The sequence below is a fragment of the Sarcophilus harrisii genome, chromosome 2 (assembly GCF_902635505.1).
Source record: "Sarcophilus harrisii chromosome 2, mSarHar1.11, whole genome shotgun sequence".
Classification (NCBI taxonomy): domain Eukaryota; kingdom Metazoa; phylum Chordata; class Mammalia; order Dasyuromorphia; family Dasyuridae; genus Sarcophilus; species Sarcophilus harrisii.
This window is the reverse complement of record NC_045427.1, coordinates 367,279,953-367,300,824: the sequence shown is the minus strand read 5'-3', so window position 1 is coordinate 367,300,824 and position 20,872 is coordinate 367,279,953. Positions and strand designations below refer to the sequence as shown.

The window sequence follows — 20,872 nt, the reverse complement described above, 5'->3', positions numbered from 1 at the left end:
TTTTTTCTTTCCAATGCCAATTACTACATATGTGTTGTTCTTCCTATCCCCTTTGAAGTTTTTCTTCCTTCTCATTTTTCTTCTCGCCTTATCTCTTTCTACAGGTTCTTTCTCTGCTGCCTGCAGACCTGCTCAACTTTCTTCATCTTGACAAAACCCTTATTTAACTCTTTCCTTCTTTCAAACCATGTCATCCTTTATCTCTCCTACCTTTCACAGCCAAAGTCCCAGAAAAGCTGTCTATAATTCATTGCCTCCATTTAATAACATTGTCACACAACTGAAACTGCTCTCTAAAACCATCACTGATCTTTATTTGTTATTAACTTAATCATTTCACACACACACAAGCATTTCAATATATAAAGAATGAAAGGATTGTATATGAAAATCAGGTTTGTTTTTTTTTTTTGTAATAGATATCTTAAATTTTTTTTTAGTGTATCTTAAATTTAACAAAGTTCTATCTCCTCCTGAATTAGCTTTTATTTTTTTTTCCATGTAGTTTTATCGATATTCTTTTTTGCATTTTAATAAATACCCAGTAAACCTTTCTTCCTCTTTCTTCCTTTCTTCATAGACATGTGAAACATCTCGGTGTTTTGGCTTTTATCCCTCGTTTTGCTCTAGTTTACCTTTTCGACTAGAAGTTCATTTGAAGTTATTTTGAAGTCATGACTTAACATTGCTGCAGAGTCTTTTAAAGTTTTTGTTCTTTATCATATTGTGGTTTTATAAATGGTTCTACTGAATTTCTTTATTTCACTGCATTATTTCATATCTGCCAGTGTTTCTATGAATTTGTCATGTCTTTTGATACAATAACATCATTACATTTATATATCACAATTGGTTCATTCATTTTTCAATTAATGGATACCTGCTTTGGAAACAATTCTTTGCTACTACAAAAAGTGGTACTGTATAAACATTTCTATTCATATAGGTCCTTTTTTTCTGTCTTTGACCTCTTGAGGTTATATGTCTAGCAATGTATGGTTATGTATAGTTATTTTTTCTTAAAATCTCTTACTTGGCAAATTCAGTGGCCTTTGTTAATTTTTTTATTCTTGACCTCTGCTCCTTTTCCCTTTGACCAGTATCTTTTTCATTTCCTCCTCCTTACATGCCTATCCCCCTCCCTATGGGTATGCCCCAAAGCTTTGTCCCACTTTCTCTTCTCTTTCCATAAACTCTTGTAATGATTTCTTCATCTTCTATGGATTAAATTATCTATGTAATTAACACCCAGATTTTTATAGCTAACCTCATTTTCTCTTCAAATCTCCAGTTTTCTATCACTAATTTTCTGTTGAACTTTTCAAATCTGATATTCTGTAGACATCTTAAATTGAGCATATTCAAAATGGAATTCATGTCTCCCCTAATACACCCTTCTTTCAGATTTACCTATTTTTGTTAGGATTACTGCCATTATCTTAAGTCACTCAGGTTTATACTCTTGAGTCCTCATTCTCTTTTCCCACATTCAATTAATTCCTAAGACATGATAGTCTTCATAAAATATCTTATACTATCAGTATACTAGTTAAAGCCAGCTACCATCACCTTTTATTTTAACTATTTGTAGTAGCCTTTTGAGTAGTGAGTCTCCTTTTAAATGTCTCTGTCTTCCACATAGCCACTTAAATGATTTTCCTAAATTGTAGACTTTACTTTAACCTTTAGTGCCTTGTTATGTCTTCTACAACTCACTTTCCTCTCTTTTCTTCTTGCTGTCTTGGATCAATTATCAACTTCTCTGTTAGTCTCTGTGAGTCCTGATCCGTTGCTCATATTCTTTAGGCTAGTCAAACTGATCTTTCTATTCATACATATTTTATCTTCCCATTTTAGATTTTTATTTTATTTTTTTACTTTTTTTGATTTTTTTAATTTTAAATTTTTTAATTTTTATTTTAATTTTTAATATATTTAATATATAATATTTTTTATTTATTTTATTTTTATTTTAGATTTTTTTATTTAGATTTTTTTAGATTTTATTTTATACTTACTTTCACTTCATAAAATCTTTGTTTCCTTCAAAAATTAGATCAAACACTACTGAAGCTTTTCTTGAACTTCATAGGTACTAGTATTTCTCCCAAATTCTATATGCTTTTTATGTGTACATTTTGTATCCCTCAGTTGAATATAAGCTTCTTGAGGATATAGAATTCTTTTTTTTAAATAATCAGGACTTAGTCATAAATAGTAGGTACTTACTAAATGATTGATGGGTAATTGAGGTACAAGTAGCAGGTCTGATTATAGCACAGGGTGTGGTTATAAACCTGAATTGTCTTACCCTCAACAGAGAAAAGGGAAATTTGGATTAGAGGCAGGTTGAAGAAAAGGAACAAATATGTTCATTTTTGGACTTAATTGACTTGAGGTACCAGATGACAATCCAAATCTTGATGTCGTCTAGCAAGTTGGAAATGCATGAATGGATTTCAGAAGAGAGATTTTTGTAGTTTTTCTAGGATTAGGCAAGTTACTTAGAAATTGAGATCTCAATTTCTTTAACTGTAAAAGAGAGTTGAAGTAGAAAGAGATCTTTGAGATAAAGGCTCATAGAATCATAGACCGCGTCTCTGGACTTCAGAACTTATCCACTATAATTCTCTCTTTTTGTAATAGAGGAAAGGGCAAGAAATTTTAAGTAACTTGTGTAAATAAGGTAATAGGGCCAATATTTGAACTTAGGTCCAAACATAGTGCCTATTTTAGACAGTAATTGAACCTTAGAGATAGAGGATCATAAGAGTCATATAACTAGATTTTGAAAAGCAACTCAGATCACCTAGAAGTGACCTCTCTCTTTATACTTGAGGAATCTGAAGCCCAGGAAAGTTAAGTGAACTTAATAAATTTGTTAAGAGTAGAGCAAGGATTTGAACCCAGGTTCAAATCCATGTTTATTCTACTGTCCCACTAGATGTTCTCTTGCAGCTCTAAATCTGTCTTTCACAAATATAGACAGGTAAGTTCTATAATCAGTCATTTAAACTAGAAGCTTACAAGTTCCTTTCAAAGAATTTCGTTTGATCTTCTTTGGCTGAAGTCTGTCTTTTTTTTTTTTTTTTTTTTTTTTTTTTTTAATATTCAGGATATATTTCTAGCTCTTTCAAGTGTCAGTATGAACGTGTTGATATGTATAGTAGCAAAGACATAGAAAATGAAGATTGCTTAATCAAAAATTTTTACATTAGGCTGCATTTGTTTTATTTTTTATATTAATATCCTTTGCTTTAACATTACCTCCTCATTTCAAATATATCCCTCCCTGCTCTCCCACATAGAGCCATCCCTTGTAACAAAGATTGCATTTAAGATAAGACTTCTAGACATTTGGATTTTGTGTAATTCCAGATTTACTCTGATTCAATTATGTGATCTGATAAAATTGTTATAAAGATTATTTTACTATGTATAATTTAATTTAGAAAAATTTTCATTGTCCAGATTAATCAAGTTGAAAAGGTTTTCAGAAATTTTATGACTACTATGTACTGACATATTTTTCAGGGAAGAATTCCGTACAATGTGGGTGATTGGATTAGTGTTTAAAAAAACAGAAAACTCTGAAAACCTCAGTGTTGACCTTACATATGACATTCAGTCTTTCACAGATACAGGTAAGATCCTTGATTTAAAAAAACTTTTTTTTAATTTAAGATAATTAGCATGTATTCTCACTGAATTTGGAATAATCTTTGTGGTAGTAATATTTATGAATATTATATTTATGAAAATGCCCCTGTTTGTTTTTGCAGTTGGGATTATACACATTTCAGAAAAGAATTAGGGCAATAATGCATAAAGAAGTACGCCTTTATCATGGTACACATAGATCACTAGAAGGTCCAGAAAGTCCAAGACCTTAAGATGAGTCTTCGACATGAAGATTCAAAGGAAAAGATCTATCTGAGAGTCAGTTCTTGAAAAGGGAAGCATACAATTTTAGTTTCATTTGTAAGATTTAAGATGGGGATCAACATAAGTTCTGCAGTGACTGCCCATAGGTTTCTCCTTCAAATCAGGGCAGCTGACTAAGCCCAGGTGAGCATCATGCTTTTATAGAGGAGGGATGGTCTTTTACTGTAGCATGTCTGGGTGGTTTTCTGTCTCTGATTTTACAGACATAGTGATTATAAACAGAATAAGTAGAATAGAAACACAACAAGTTTTTAGGAACATTTTTTTTAGGAAAGGGGTCAAAAAGGCAGAAAGAGGAAGACATGCTGAATATTCACATAAGAGGTGGCCTCCTAGAAATGCATTTTATGGTTTTTGGGGAGAGCAGAAAAAGTTTCCTGGAGTGTAACAAAAAGACAAAATAATTTGGATAATTAAGCACATGTTCTTAGATTTGATTCTTAAAGGTTTTGGGGGCATATGTTACTAACTAAAAATAAGGAAATTTGGCTTACTGCTATTAGTTTCAGTGTCAATATAGTCTACTTTGCTGTAAGGGGAACTTTTAAAAATAGGACAGACAATACTGACCTTAAAATTTATTTCATCTGTATACAATCTAGTTGAACCCTTGTATTTGGATTGCTTGGAACTGGAAGTGATATGAATAAGTGTACTGAAATCTGGATAGCTTGGCATTCCTACCCTGCCTCCTACTCTGAATCTTGGAATTGGAGGTTGCACCCAATCCACCAGCTGCCATAGGAGGTTTGATCTTTACAGCAAGTATAGGTCAATTGTATTTTCGTAGGAAAAAATTGAGAAAGGAGGGTTTTTTGTGCGTGGATTAATTATCAGGTTGACTTATATCATGGTATAAAAGGCTTTTTAAAAAATAAAACTTTTATTCCTATCTTTATTTTCTTGATATTTTATACATTTTCCAACATGACCTCTGTGTATGCATACACGTGTGTGTGTGCATGTGTGTGTATATATATATATGTGTGTGTGTGTGTGTATGTGTAAGTGAGTGAGAGACTAGAAATAGGTTTTTAGGGGTCAAAGGGCATGGGCATTTCAACCATTTCATTAGCATATAATTTAGAATTGTTTCTGTAATAATTGGATCACTTTATAGCCTTACTTAGTGCATTAGTGTTTATTGGTCTTTTCACAGGCCCTACAACCTTGACTTGAGGGTTACTGTTTTGTAATCTTTGCTAATTTGGTGTTCAAGGTGAAACTTTAGGTGTTTTGATTGGCCTTTCTCTTATTTTTAGGGTCTTGGATCATCTTTCTTATAATAGTTTGTATTTTTTTAGAATTGTTTGTTCACATCATTTGACTACTTATGTATTTGGGATTGACTTTTGGACATAGATATTTTCTGTTACCAACATATATTGGACAGCAGCTTGTTATCAGAGATATTTGACTACAAACATGTGGATAACTGGATCACTTATCTTATCCTAGTTGTATTTTTTTATGTGAAAATGTTTTCACGTAATAAGAATGGTCTCTGATCTTTTGTGGTCATCTTTGTCTCATTTTTGGTTAAGAATTCGTTGAATTCATGTCCTTCCTGTGATTGTGAAAGGTACCTGTTTTTTTGTTTTGTTTTGTTTTTTAATTGCACAACCTTAAATTTTTAAATCCAAAATACCTAGTTGGAGTTATATGGAATAAAGAATAATATTTTCCTCTAAATTTAATTTTTGCCAGACTTTGCTTTCCAGTTTTCTCCCAGAAATTTTACATTTTCAGGTTTATTGAATAGTGGGTTACTGAATTAAATGTTTTATTCTCATTTGTGTAGTCAGTTCTACTGAAATTTTTTTTTTTTTTTAACCAATACCAAGTTTTAAAAAACTCTTTGCTTGAAGATATAATTTGAGTTCTGGAAATGTTCTGTTTTCATCATCCTTTCTCCCTCCCTACCCCCTCCGTTGTCTACTTTGAGTTTCTTGAACTTTTGTTTCTCTGAGTTAATTGTATTTTGTCAAGCTCTATTCCTTTAGTAGTTTGATTAATATATTACTACATTTGCAAGTTAATTCTGATACTGGTGCCATTTTTGTTATTTTATCATGTTGCAGAATGGATGTAACCTTTCTCAGAGAGTCTATCAGAATTATTTTTATGTAATAAATCATCAGTTTAAACTCATGCTTCTACACTTGCGAATGGGTAAAATCTCTATGAGCAGTTTAATTATTGATAAAATGAAAGAGTTGGAGAAGGTAATAATCAGATAATCACCTTTTTAAATCAGATAATAACCCTTTTCAGTTTTAAATCCTTGATTTTTCTCCTTCCAGGGACAGTGGGTATTTATAATAGTCCCTGTTCCTTCTCCTCTCTCTACTGTGTGTCTTCCCCCTATCTCTCCCCTCCCCCCCCAAAAAAAGAGAATGAAAAAGATTTAACAATAACTCTTAGTTTATAAATATGGTTTAAAATTATTTTGTACTCTGGAGATGTTTCTCCAAAACTGAAATCCTTTAGACTTGGCCACTACTGGGTTGGTCTATAATGGAAAATCAATTTGAAGATTGTAGAATGCTAGACATAGAAAACATTTGTGTCTTCAAGACTTTGCTAGTGAATAATTTGACTTTTTCACCCTCAGACATGAAAATAGATTTGTGTATTAAGTAGAAGCTTAAAGCAAAACTTAGATTAAAATTATGTGGTCTCTGATAAAGGATTTCCATTTTTTTTGTTAAAACAATACTTTGTTATCAATTTTTAGGTAAGATACAGGAATATTTTACTTTTACTTTTAAGCAACTATTCAATTATAAAATAAGATACAGAAAAATTACTATAAAATAAAAACTTTGAATGAAAAATTAATTATTAAAAAGATTTATCATGGTTGAAAATACTGTGCAGCAATCTTTTAGTTTGAGACCTCATGAGAGCAGGTGAAGATGAGACTTGTAATTTGAGACCTCATGAGAACAGGTGAAGATGAGACTTGTAATTTACTTAAGATTCTTTCTTAACTACAGTTTTGACTATGTCTCAAAGTGGCCTTGATTTTTTTTTTTTTTTTTTACACACTTAAAGTATTTCCTATTGTTATCTTTTTAATTTTCTTTAATTTTTCCTAGGATCTTTAAAGTATATACTTTTATTATTCTTGGCAAGTTATTTTTATTGAGATTTTGCTAAATACAGATCCTGAGTATATAATTCACATTTTTTGGTTGCTGTTGGGTGACCTTCTGAAACAGGTAGTATGATTGTCCTTTATGGTTGAAGGTTTTCATGGTCACATAGATAGAAAGTGTTAGAACCCAGGTCTTTGGATTCCATGTCCAGTGTTTTTTACACTGTCATTCAATGCATAATCTCTAATTGAACTTTAATTTGTTTTGCAACCTTTTAGGATCTATCTGTGCCCCTCTTTTTTTTTTTTTTTTTTTTCTTAGTGACTTCTTCATTTTCTATGAGTTCAGTTATTGATAATTAATTGATAACAATGATTATTATTATCCAGTTTTTCCCTGTTTGTTAGTCTTTTATCACCTATTTAACATTTCAAACTGAGTTTATCATGTCCAAAATAGAACTTTCTGAACTTTGACCTATCCATAACTCTTCTAATCTTTGCTATTTTTATTGAAGACACTACCTTAAGTTCTCACTTATTGTCACTCTTACATATCTATTCATTTATCACAATTCTTGACACACTTCTTTTTCCAGCTATCCCTTTTTCTTTTTTCACCTTTTGCTTTTTTGATTTTGCCTTGGTGTTCTAATTGATCTCCATTGCTTCAGGTCTCTCTTCATTGTATTCCATCTTCCACAGTGCTGCCGACTTGTGACCATGTAACCTCTCACTCAGTAAATTCTAGCAGTTATTTATTGCTTTTAGGATAAAATTCGCTCTTCTAAAAGTCCTTTACAACCTATCACCAATATATTTTTTCAGTCTCATTGCGCATTACTAGTATATTGCCCTTTTACATAGTGCATTCTAGCCATGCTGGCTTTCTTTGTGTTCAATTTACATCATACATGTTGGGTAATTTGTGTTCTTTGTACTTGACTATTTGATATTCTTAGGTTATATTTTCTCTATACTTTATAGAATCCTTCTATTCCTGCAAGATAGTTTATGATCTACCTCTTTCTTTAGAAGTTTTTAACCTGGGATCTGTGCACTTAAAATGTCTCCATAATGATTTCACTTAGTTTTCTTTTGTAATCTTATCAGTTTAGAAGAGGTGTGTTGGCTTCAAAATACTGTCAGAGGGATCTGTGATGCAAACATGGTTAAGAATCTTTTGTGTACACGAAGTCTTTCAAGATCTTACTTGCTAAAACTCTCCTTATTATCTTGTGTTTATTTGTACTTATTGTCTTTATCTCTTTATCTAATCATCAGGAATAGAGATTATTTTATTTTTTGTATTTGTGTTCTTAATGTAATACAGTAATAGGAAGAACTTAATACAGGATTGTTAATTGATGTGATCTGCAGTGATAGAATGCTCTTATGGTTAAATGGTTTATTTAAATTGTTTTTGTTCATTATAGTAATTTACTTTGTCTTATATAAATCTTACATCTGTAGCCCTTAAAAGATGTTTTTATTTAGTGCATGTTTCTTTCATTCAAAAAATATAGAGGAATTTTAGGCTTTGAGAGAGTTACAGGGATTTGTCTCTTAGGTAATAATTCACTGTTCAGTACTACAAAGCTACTTTTTTTTACATTGGGATAAATTGATAAGCTTTTAATGTTTTTATTTATGTAGTTGTAGAAAATATAGTTAAATGCTTGTTGCTATATTGCTATATTTGTTCTTGTATACATATGTAGAAAAATAATGTGAAGTAGAAGTAGACTATGAAGGAATTAGAATAGTAATGTATGCTTAATAGTGAATGAACAGTATTACTACATTCTTTGTGTGTTGATATCTCCTTAAACTCATCTAATCTCCTCCCCTCATCTAATACTGTTATATGTGGTAATGCTTATACTCTTAAGTGAAAATTGTAACACAAAACTTTTGAAGCAGATAAAGTTGTATATTTCTAATTGGGATCTAAAAATGAAAAATTTAAATTGAAACATGTCATAATAAATATATTCCCATCTTGAGTCTTCTAAATCAAACAGAAATGATTTTTCCTGCCTAAAGATTCCTTCGATGATTTCTTTTTGTTAATTTAAGAATGAAAATTTTTAGTAGTATTTTCTTTTTCCAAATACATGCAAAAATAATTTTCAGCATTAATCTTTGCAAAACCTTGTATTCCAATCCACCCAACCCCAGCAAACAATCTGATATAGGTTAAGCATATGCAGGTCTTCCAAATATATGGGAATGAAATTTTAAAAATTTATTATCCATTACAAAACATACTGCTTCTACATAACGTTTGGCATGCTCTTGGATCACAGTTACCACTTTTACCCAGTGGAACATACTATACTATCTCATGTCTTAAATATTTGATTTAACAGTGTCCTGAAAGAACACGTCTGTCAGATATAGAAATGTTAGTGAAATGGACAATTTACATCATACATGTTGGGTAGTTCTCTTCATCAGGTAATACAGATGTTGATAAGACCTAATATTTTTTGTCACTTATATGAGGGCTTTAGAACAAGGAAAAATAGAATAAAACGTTATTATTGAAGAAATGGTTCTTTTTCCTTTTTTTGCATAGTAATTATTTTATAGTGCTTTATGATCTCCAAAGTTTTCTTTCTATAATTATTTTACTGTGTAAGTATTGATTTCCCTGTTTTATACTTGAGGAAACTCAGAAGGTGGGTAGGGACTTGCATTGACATCATACAGCTAGGAAGTATGAACTCAATTATTCTAATTCAAATTTAATTCCATTTCCTTTTACTTCTTACAACTAGGGCAGTACCAGTTTGCTGATGTTACTCAATATATTATACAATTACATATCTTAGGCAAATTGTGATAATCAGGTTAGAAAACCATTTTAGAGGAAAAAGAAAATAAGGAAGAAAAGAAAGTTTCCTTCAGGTTAATAAATGTTTTTCTGAAAAAATGTTTAAATATTATCATAATTTTTTTCTAATTATAGTTTATAGGCAAGCAATAAATAGCAAGATGTTTGAGATGGATATGAAAATAGCTGCAATGCATGTAAAAAGAAGGCAACTTCATCAACTCCTACCTAATCACGTGCTTCAGAAAAAGAAAAAGGTAAATTTAGATGTAACTAACAAAAGTATTAATAAAACATCATCATTAAGTATTTAATTTAGCATTCTCAAAGAATATAATAGGAGGAGTATAACTATGAAATAAGAGTCATAAGAATTTTTAGATCTTCTATTAGGTTGCATTGTATTAAAAAACACTTGGTGTCCATTTGTAATTCAAGAGGATATATTTATGCATGTATTCTGTTTCAGAATTTGTTGTAGGAATCTCTTTTTAATTTCTTTCTAAATTATATAAATCTAAAGTGTTATTTGTTGATTTTTTGAGAAACTTAGTTATTTGGTGTCAGCATGAAAATTATAGAAAGGCATAATGCAATTCAAAATTTTTTTTGCCAAGTAAAAATTTATTAAACCATTTAGGTTTAATTATAAATACCACAGTTAAATGTTATTTGATATAATTAATCTGTGTAACTAATAAGTGATTGATACATTTTTAAACTGATGGTTGTTTACTTCAATGAAATCTTTAAATGGCAACCAAACAAAATGTTAGAACTGAAAGTTTATCATTATCCTAAGGGGAGGTCCTTTACATGTAAAGGCAGATATAACTACTTCTTATGAAATTAATTATTACCTCTACAGTATAGTTGATGTGATAAACAGTGATAAGTATATTAGGATGTTTACAAAATTTGTTTTTAAACGTGTGTGTATTTAAAAAATTATATCATTATATTATATATTATATATATTATATTAGTTTGATATATATATGTAATTACATGTAAATATACATATAAATTATACATACAAATATATATAACTAATATAAATTTATCAATATCAGAATATGTATTTATGTGTGTATATACATATTTATATATATGGTGTACCTCTATTTTAGCTTTCTTTTTAGAAAATGATTTCAACTTATTTCTACTGATTTTTACAAAATCTGAAATTTATATATATGTGAGATTGATATTGATCAGTTCATAATAACTCATTAAGAATATAATTGAGTTAAGAGTTTTTCTTCTTTAAAATAATAATATAATGGTTGTTCTCTCTAGGAGCAGGTTTCTCGCGGAGGTTTTCTAGAGGCAGGCTTAGTTTCAGCTAAAAGTATTAATCATTCAAATGCAGCCAGGTGCTAAAAGTTCAAGTTTTTTTTGTGTCCTTCAATATAGTAAAAAATTTTAAAAATATGTAAGCTGTTAAAATAATAAGGGAGAATAGTTAAGGAAGCGTGGACGGCTCAGTCATTACCATTATCAAAAGGGGAAAATACTGCACTATGTTAGAATAAAACAGCACAGGGTTTCTTACTCTTTATTTCTTTGCAATTCCTAGAGCAACATAATAGTAGTAATAAAGTAAAATTGGTAGCTATTAAAAAAACTTGAGTTAAAATTCTGCTTCTGTGAACTTGTTAGTCATGCCACCCTGGTCAGATCACTTAACTTCTCAGGTAACTTCTTAGGATTTACCTGGAATTATGTGTAATTACATAAGCTTTCCATGTTTGTGAATGCGGTTGTTAATATATTATTGGATTGACTCTCCAAGTTTTAACTGCTGCTTTATATCATGAGTAAATTTTATAATTTTGATATTATATAAAAATGATCAAAATGGCACTTGGGTGATTTTCACAAATTTTATTTATAACTGTGTTTGAAATGCCACTTATTAATCATCTCTTAAGTGTCTTTGGTAAAATACAGATGTGTGATTTGTTGTCTTACTGGTTTCAGCATTCATCAGAAGTTCGATTGACAGCTCTGAATGATAGCAGCCTAGACTTGTCTATGGATAGTGACAACAGCATGTCTGTGCCTTCTCCTACCAGTGCTATGAAGACCAGTCCATTGAATAGTTCTGGCAGCTCTCAGGGGTAAGACAGGATAATGTAATAGGTATTCATGTTTAATCACTGAGGGGTAGACATGATGTGCTTAGATATTTCTAGACAATGTCAGGGAATGTTTGAGGGATGCAAAGGAATTGGGGTTAAATGGGTCAATAAAGTCTTTTTAATATGTAATATGTAAAGAGAGTTTTAATAATTGAAAAACCTAGGCTTTTCAGATTCCTAAATTCCAGTTAAAGAAATGTTAAAGTAATCTATGAGCCTTTTAATCACATTTTTTTGAGACAAGGTTCAAGTTTGTTAACTGAATCCAGCCATAACTTGTATATAAAGTATGATTGGAGGTAATGGGTTCCACACAGAAAAATAGCTTGTGCATATGTATTGACTTTTCTTATACTACTTTTTGTGTATTAGCAGAAACAGTCCTGCTCCAGCTGTAACAGCAGCATCTGTGACCAACATCCAGGCAACTGAGGTTTCTGTGCCACAAGTAAATTCCAGTGAAAGCTCAGGGGGTAAGGAAACTCAGTTAGTATTCAATATGAAGGGGTGACATTATGACTTCAATTGTGATTTTAAATAGATTATAGCTATAGTGTTTAAAAAAAAACCTCAATATTCCAACTCTATTCTTTTACTAACAGTAAAATATTCCTAAAATTAATTCAGAGGGATACAGGAAACTTTTATATGGGATATATGTTTATTTCCATTGTAGGTACTTCAAGTGAAAGCATTCCTCAAACTGCCACACAGCCAGCCATTTCTCCACCACCAAAGCCTACGGTCTCCAGAGTTGTTTCCTCAACACGTCTGGTAAACCAACCACCAAGACCTTCAGGAAACACAGCAACAAAAGTACCTATTTCTATAGCAGGAGTCAAAAGGACATCTTCACCTCATAAAGAAGAGAGTCCCAAGAAAACCAAAACAGAAGAGGTAATTTTATTTTTTTTAAATTCAGATTATTAAAGTTTCATCAATATTTTTATGAATTCCTTGGGAATTATAGCAAAATCCTGGTTACCATTTGTGTATTGGAGAAATAGTAAAGTAAATTTTACTGAGAAGGGAGAAAGTGTTTAAATGGCCAGGTATTTTAAGAGTCTTGCTTTTGATATCTTGTGTTCTCAGGTAAACTGTAAGGCATTAAAGAGCAATGGCTGCCTTTTACTCAGTTCTTTGGCCTTTGGTGTCCCAGGTTTTAGCATAATACTGAATATTTTTAACTTAGTAAATTATATGTTTTTGTTTTTGTTTTTAGTAGCTAACTTCTTCCAAGGTAGACTTGTGCTCTTTATTTTGATGTATTTTTAAAAGAAAAAAAAAAAGGAATTTTTGTATTTCCTCTTATTTTATATAGGTGCTCAGTACACATTTACCTGATAAAAGGAGTTGGAAAGTTTTACAAAATAACATCTGGAAAACTAGAAGGACCCTCCATTTTACATTTTTGTATTTAATTTTTTTAGTAGCTCTTTCTATTATGATCAGAAATCCACTAAGAATAGTAATTCTCAACTATGTCCCTGGCTTAGTTAACTCCTGTTTTCTTTGTTATGAAGCTTTTGGAAGAAAAAGAATCTAATTCAATTTCTGAATCCATTTCTGACTGGTCAGAAAATTTAAGTATTACATTAGAAAAATTTTAAAGATGTAGTATAGAACAGGCATCTTAACCAATCGCTGATAATATGAGAAGTTGGAATAGGAGAACAACTTTCCAAGATTCAGTCGATGACTCTTCCACACCTCCTTCCTTTAAAGATTTAGTAGAAAGAGAATGTATTTGGAGATTGAAAATCTAAAAAAATACCATTATTACTCTATTATTTGGGTGATACTGCGTGATCACCTCCCTTCTTTGGGTCTCATTTTCACATCTAATTTTTAAACTAAGGATGTTGGACTAGATGTGCTCCCTTCCAGTGCTGAAAGAGAATTTTCAGCATTTTAGAACTGAAAGGAACCTCAATGGACATTCATTCTAACTCAATGAATAGATGAAGAAATTGAGGCCCAGAGAAGTCAGTGACAAGGTTGCACAGTTAATATTTATTATAACCTGAATTTGAACTTCGTTCCTCTGTATCCAGATTTTTTTTTTTTTTTTACTTTTTTAATGTATGTTGTCTCCTTATTGCAATTGATTTTAAAATTTATTTTAAAAGGTCTTTTCCTTTTCGTTTGCTATTTTTCAAAGGATTTTCCTTTGAATTTGTTCATGACACTCAATTGAGATAATTTATGGCATGCTTTTTAAGGGTTTTAAAAAAATTATTGTTAATAGTTTTTAATTTTCAAAGACAGTTTTCAGCATTTGCCCTTCCAATATTGCACCCTTGTGGTATATGGCTGCCAGGGTCCTATTTCCTCCCACACTAGCATAGCATGTCTTTGTGATGGAAGAGAATGGCGTCTAAATTAAATCTTTTTAAGCTACTCTTCTTGAAAAAAAAAGAGGTATAAATCTGGGGATGGAGAGAGGTAGAGAAGCAGGTAAAATCAGAGATTCTTGTTTAGTGTTATACAAGAATGTAGTCACCTGCATTTAAAAAAAAAACTAATTTTTTAAATTTTATGTAATATTTTACAGCTATAGAGTATACAACAGGGACATTTTTTAATACATAAAAATCTAAAGTCTCTAAAGAGAGGAATAGAATCCCCATTTAGGCGAGGTTGGTTTTCTCCAACTTATTTTCATTGCTTAAGTTCTTAGTTTATTTTGTAAATAAACCAGAAATAGATAGTTCACTAATTTTTTTTTTCCTGAAAAGTTACTAACAGTGGGTCTAAATCATTTGGGATCACTGTTGTATTTTGTAACAAAGTTTCATTAACTTTGACTTTTTAAATTTTTTTTTGATCAGATGGATTATTTATGGGATATTTATTTTTGCCGCTATCCTATGCATCTGGAACGTCTGCATAAAATAGATGTGACTTTTTGTCTAATTCTGTTTTTACAATTCAATTCCTCTGGGTAGAATTTGTTGATAAAATTTTTAGAATTTACTTTTAGAAATAGTAATAATTCTCTTTTAAAACAGAATTTACGAGTCAATTAAAAGTCTTCATTAAGTAGTTTTTAGAATGTAAAGCATAAATTGATAAATTATTTTAAAATTGTGTTTTCGTTAAATCTTTTTCCCTTTTTTTTCCTATGTTTTTTTTAATAGCAGGATGAGACAAGTGAAGATGCCAACTGTCTTGATTTGATTGAACATGATAAACAGGAAAACAAGGTATGCTATTTTACTCCATGTGTAAAATAGTGCTACCCAACTCTCATAGAGGTAGAATATATTTTTGCTAGATGACAGGGTTTCATTCCACACTCTTATCTACTCTCCACAATTAACTTTACTTTTCCCCCCCTTTTTTCCTTTTTGTATTCAAAGTAGCAGTTCCTTTTAGCCCAGTGAAAACATTGTCTGGGGTTTGCTGCTGAGATGGAAATGTTCGGGTCTTTGTGCATTTCTTTTGCTATAGTGCACAACATTACAAATAATTAACCTTAGTTGTAAAACTTGAAGATTGTGAAATCTCTTGTTCTGTTGATTCTAAGTAACAATTTTTTTTTTTGCTTCTGCTGCTAGCGCTTTATTATGGGAGTTAAAGAAAATCCAGTTTTATGGAGCCTTTGCTGAAAAACTGTTTTAACTTTTCCCTGTACATAGCTTGTGGTTTTGGGTTTCTTTATCCCAACTGCTCACTTTGAATTTCAGTGTAAATCCAACAAAAGTTAGTGAAAGTTTTTCTCCCTTTCTCACCTAGGTTTACTTAAATTTTGTGTTCTGCTAATTATTATCTCAGTACTCATTTATAGTATAAAAAAAACACTATACATTAAAAAAAAATTAATGCTGATTTGTATAGTGGATTATTTCATCACACCCACATTGGAGGGTGATTGAAGATCTTGAGATAATTTGTTGTGATGGAAAATGACATAAATGAAATATTTGAGTCAGAAAATTAGCTTACAATAAAAACCTTGCTTGCATTTAGCTATATGGTTTTAGTCTTTTTTTTTAAGCTCTCTCCTTATTGGAATCCTAGCTAGGATTCCCACCTACCTAGTTTATGGTACTCTTTATTAAACTACAAAAATCCAGTGATACTCTCATTTAAAAATTAATAACTCCCCTCCCCCTCTTTAGGAACAACTTGATACAGAAACAAGTACAACTCAATCTGAAACTCTTCAGACAGCGGCTCCTCTGTTGGCTGCTCAGGTACTAAAGCAAGTAGAGTTGGGGTTGTGTTTTTTAATGTTCCTAAGATGAGTTAAGTCTTCAGGAATAATAATAGTGCTTATGAAATTAAGTGTTTTGAGATCAGTTTTGTGAAAGTGATTTATTTAACTAATAATGAGTTTTTTGTGCAGGCTGAAGACAAGGGATCAAATTTGGCCATTCTTTTCTTTTTTAGTGTGTAAAGATGCTGACTCTTCTCTTTAGTAGTAGTTATTTGATAATATAACAAGTATTATTTAATCTTTACTTGCCATATTCCCATTGTGATATAAAAAAATTTGGATTACAGGAAAAAAGGATAAGATTAAAATTTTATTTGAAATATGTAATTCTTTGTAATTTTAAATGTTTGACTTTCTATTACCCACTTTTGTTGTTAATTTAACCTTAAGTATTTTTTCTTATAAGTAGTATTTCACAATATTCATTATTGCTTTGTAGCAGAGGTACTAAGAGTACCTCCAAGGATCCTTGTGTGTTAATTTTCAAATGAAAGAAAGACTTGTGTATAAAATGGGAATACACACATGTAAAAACAAGAAAGGAAAATTTTGTATGCTGTAGTAAGAAATGAATTTTTGTAGTGTTTGTGATTATAGTTATTGAAATAAAAAGGATAGCTCTTGTGTAGCATGCAAATAATTATCTTTAAATTTAATTTTTTTTACTGTCCCCTCCAGCAGCATTTCCTTGTATGTTTTATGAATAACTCTTTGCACATTGATTGGTGAATTCTTTTTTTTTTTTCGCCCTTTTTAACTGACTACTATTTTAACTTTAATTCTTTTGAATTGTAAACAGCACTAAGATGTCCAGCTTACTCTTTGCTACAAAGGAAGTATTTTTCTGAAATTTTATATCTGGTGGACATGTGAAATTTAAATTGCATAAAAATGTCACTTTCTTGGGTAAACTAAGAACATTTCTATTGAATGAATATTTGCACAGAAGGTATGCAGAGTTTGATTTCAGTAAATTTAACAAGTCTCTCAAAAAGCAAACCAGTATAACCTGACCAGTACTCCTTTTAAATTGTATAGTAAATCAGCAAGTATTTATTAAGCATTTAATACATGCTGAAGCATGTGGTGGGGCCTGTGGATACCAAGACAAAAATAGAAACAAAAAGTTTCTCAAAAAGAGTATATAGTCTGTTGGGAGAAATAACACACACACACACACACACACACACACACACACACATTCATTCTCTGATTCATTATTTTTGTTTTGACTTTTTTTTTCCTAATGCCTTATCATTACAGAAGAATAAAGTGCATATGGAGGGAAAATAAATCGGTTACTTTGCTTTTAGCATTTTTCCTAGGATTCTTAGGAGAATTTAGCCTAATGCTTTTCTTCACTTTGTCAGTTACTGTGTGGCATTACTGTTTAAGGAAATGTTATTGCCACTGGAGAGAAATATTAAATAAGAAATGAGTATAGCTATATCTTCCCTTGTGGTATTTTTATAGGTGAGATGTAATATTTGGTTATGTGATTTATAAAAGTTTTTTTATTATATGTTCACAAAGGCAGCCCAAATATAGTCAGTAATATTATTTATTAGTATCTACTATTTCTATTATTTTGTGAAGTTCGAAAACACCTTTATTGAGGAATCCTGCACTTTTACTAATAAGAAATAAACCTGTATTGTGACTAAGAACTTTTTGAAAAATTATTGATAGGAAGGGAAAAAACAAAAAACTTGTTGAAAACTTATTGCTAGGAAGGGAAAAATCTTTTCTTTGATACTTGAACAAGATTAGGAAACAGAGCATTGAGGGTTTTACTGTTGTTAAGTATAATTTGATATGAAACATGGATGTTGAAATGAATCTTCACTCACCCTTAAAAAGAAGCTCTTAACTCAAGATTATAGTTGGTGATTCAACTTGGTGTGAGACTTATTTAACTTGATGCTCCTTTGAAATCAACTTCACTTTACTTGAGTGCTCATCTTAGATTGTTTACATCTACATATTGTTCAAATTCTACATGTCCCAGATATGTCCATATTTAATTTTGCATATAATTCTGATGATTGTCTAGCGTTTGGTTTATAATACATTCTTACCATCATGAACCAGCATTCATTCAATTCATAGTAAGTAAAAAGTTGATAGTTACATTGAAAAGTTACAAAGCCTTCAACAGTGTTGTTATTTTCACCTTCTTTCTCAGAAAACATCCAGTACAGACCTTTCAGATATCCCTGCTCTCCCTGCAAATCCTATTCCTGTTATCAAGAATTCAATAAAACTGAGATTGAACCGGTAAAAACAACCTCAGGGGTCCATAAACAATTATCTGCCAACTCAACCTGTTGTCTTCTAATGCTAAAAAGGAGAATGGAGGGTGCAAGACTAGACATGACTGAAAATGGATTTAGGTTTATTTGGTGAACCTCCCTTACTGGGCTAATCAGCACTTGATCGGAAGTCCAGGTTAGTATGTGAAGCCAGGAGTACTATTAGTAATGTGTTAGCAACAGTTGCATTAACTATTTCAAAGGATTACTGCCTTTAAAAGAAAAAAAAAGGAGGAAAGAACCTCAAGTTATATTTGTATCCATATTTAACATCTGATTGGATTTCTGTTTGATGCATTGTTTGAAAAATTTGCAATACAAACTGGCATAAGAATTCCTTATATTGATGATGCACTTTTATGTATTTTTTATTAGAAAGTAGAACTAATTTTTAGATCTTGAGCTTGATGCATTTTTATTTTTTCCTGAAGTTTCTTCATCATTCTATAAATTGGATAACATTGTACAGTGGTTATACTATTGTACTTGGAGATAAATGATATGGTTACATCTAGTTCAGTCCCATTGAAGTAACCATAACCCTTGAAAATGAAATGTTAAATCTTGGGGTATGTCAAATTAAAAGAATAATTGGGAAATAGTTGGTTTTGAATGGGACATGATTAAGAAGTAGTGTATTGGTTTTATTTATAAAGTTTTTTAGTGCATACAAATCAGCGATCAAACAAGCTAATATTTTTTCCCATTGAGCTAACAATGCTCCATTCTTCTCCCTTGTCTTCAATCTTTTTTCTTTGAAAAGAGCTTTTGTTCCTTTTTTTTTTTTTTTCCCCAGTTTGTATGCACACAATAGGAGTAATTTCATCAAAAATTATTGCCAGTATTTTCTTAAGCCATGATGTGAAACAAACCATCCTGTGGCCACATGGCACAAACCATCAAATTTTGGTCTTATATGCTTCAAACTTTTGGGTGACTAAGTGGTGCCTGCAAAGCATAACATCTCTTAGGATGGCCATTTGATCACTAATATAAAAAGTTTCATATGTACACTCCATAGATTTCCTGCTGCAGCCAAGTAAAACATTTCAAATTTTGAACATAAAGGCAAAGCTATTTTCTCCAAGAATTTAAAAACTAATTTTTATTTTTAAATGGCTCACCAAAAATTGTCCGTAAATATTAGATAGAAAAAAAAGCATACTTAAAAAAAATCATTTCCAGCAAGCACTTGACATCTAGTCAGCTCTCTTTACTCCTTTTTGTTTTATTCTTCAGTCTTATCAAAAAGATTTAGGAGCTCCTTTCTTTAAAAGGAATTTTTAAGTCCTTCCTGATTGCAACAGAATACCAGTATCTAGAAAAAATGTGAGGGATACCAGATGTAGATAGCAAGCTTAAACTTAGTTACTTATTCTTAATCTGGGGGGGGAGGGGGAAGCAAAACCAACAAAAATCTTCCCATATTTTCTGATTAGCATGTTTTATGAATCCCCCATTGTGCTCCATCTTATTACATGTGCATTTTTCATGTTAAACTGCAATTACTTACACTCTTCCACTGTCCTTCTAAATTAATTTTATAAAGTTGGAGTGTAGTTTCTTTTTCCCCTTAGGCTATGCAGTAATTGAGGCTTTCTTTTCACCATTTCTTTAAGATGTCTAGTATACAGTATTTCTATTTCCCTTATCTTCTGCCCTGTGCAGCCACCTTGCCCTCCCTTTCTACCACCTATGAAAAGATGATTATACTAACAGTTGAAGCGTACAAGGTGTCTGTGTATTTTGTGTAGCTATGGAGTTTAGATCGAAATTGCCAGGCACAAATTTAGTCTTGTCATTTTGTTTACACATTGGGGAAAATAAAATTCAGTTTATTAAACGTTTCATGTAACTGCACCCAAGTTTTTCCAAGCAGGAAACTTGGAATTTTTCTGTATAGTGACTTTTTAATTCTAGTTTTCATAATCTGGAGATCAGACTGTTGCTTTCGCATGATGTATGTAGTGTCTCATGACTGGAGTTTGCTTTGTTTTATAGTATCTGTACTCCTTGTATTTTTCAAGAGCTATTTTGTAAACAGATGATGTATTTCTCCATTGAAAACACAATAAAAAACAGCACAATCCCACAGTTGCCTGATTTCTTTTGACTGATTTAAATTATTTTTTTTTCTCTTTATATTAGATTTTGACTTAATGGCTTAATTGTTTACAGTGTATAAGCTTTGTGTAGTAGTGCATAAAACATTACATGAAAGAGAATTTATCGCATATTTGTTAATTTCTAACATGTTAGATATTCCATGATAACTATAGTCTTTTAGTCATTTTGTGATGCCTGGGAAAA

The 20,872-nt window shown here is 31.0% G+C and overlaps 1 protein-coding gene across 6 annotated transcripts in view; it reads left to right on the top strand.

The window, feature by feature from the left end:
- PAPOLA (poly(A) polymerase alpha) overlaps positions 1 to 20,654 on the top strand; it is a 65,728-nt gene extending 45,074 nt beyond the window's left edge. Inside the window, exons 15-22 of one of the 6 annotated variants that reach the window (XM_012550500.3) lie at positions 3,535 to 3,644; positions 10,020 to 10,141; positions 11,868 to 12,007; positions 12,404 to 12,501; positions 12,705 to 12,925; positions 15,172 to 15,234; positions 16,153 to 16,227; positions 18,436 to 20,654. In XM_012550500.3, the coding sequence (XP_012405954.2) occupies positions 3,535 to 3,644; positions 10,020 to 10,141; positions 11,868 to 12,007; positions 12,404 to 12,501; positions 12,705 to 12,925; positions 15,172 to 15,234; positions 16,153 to 16,227; positions 18,436 to 18,531 (925 nt within the window). In that variant the 3' untranslated portion in view covers positions 18,532 to 20,654. Of the gene's footprint in view, positions 1 to 3,534; positions 3,645 to 10,019; positions 10,142 to 11,867; positions 12,008 to 12,400; positions 12,502 to 12,704; positions 12,926 to 15,168; positions 15,235 to 16,152; positions 16,228 to 18,435 lie in introns of all 6 variants that reach the window. The other 5 variants (XM_023504499.2, XM_023504500.2, XM_003756568.4 and 2 more) reach the window with 5 other exon arrangements.
- The last annotated feature ends 218 nt before the right edge of the window (positions 20,655 to 20,872 follow it).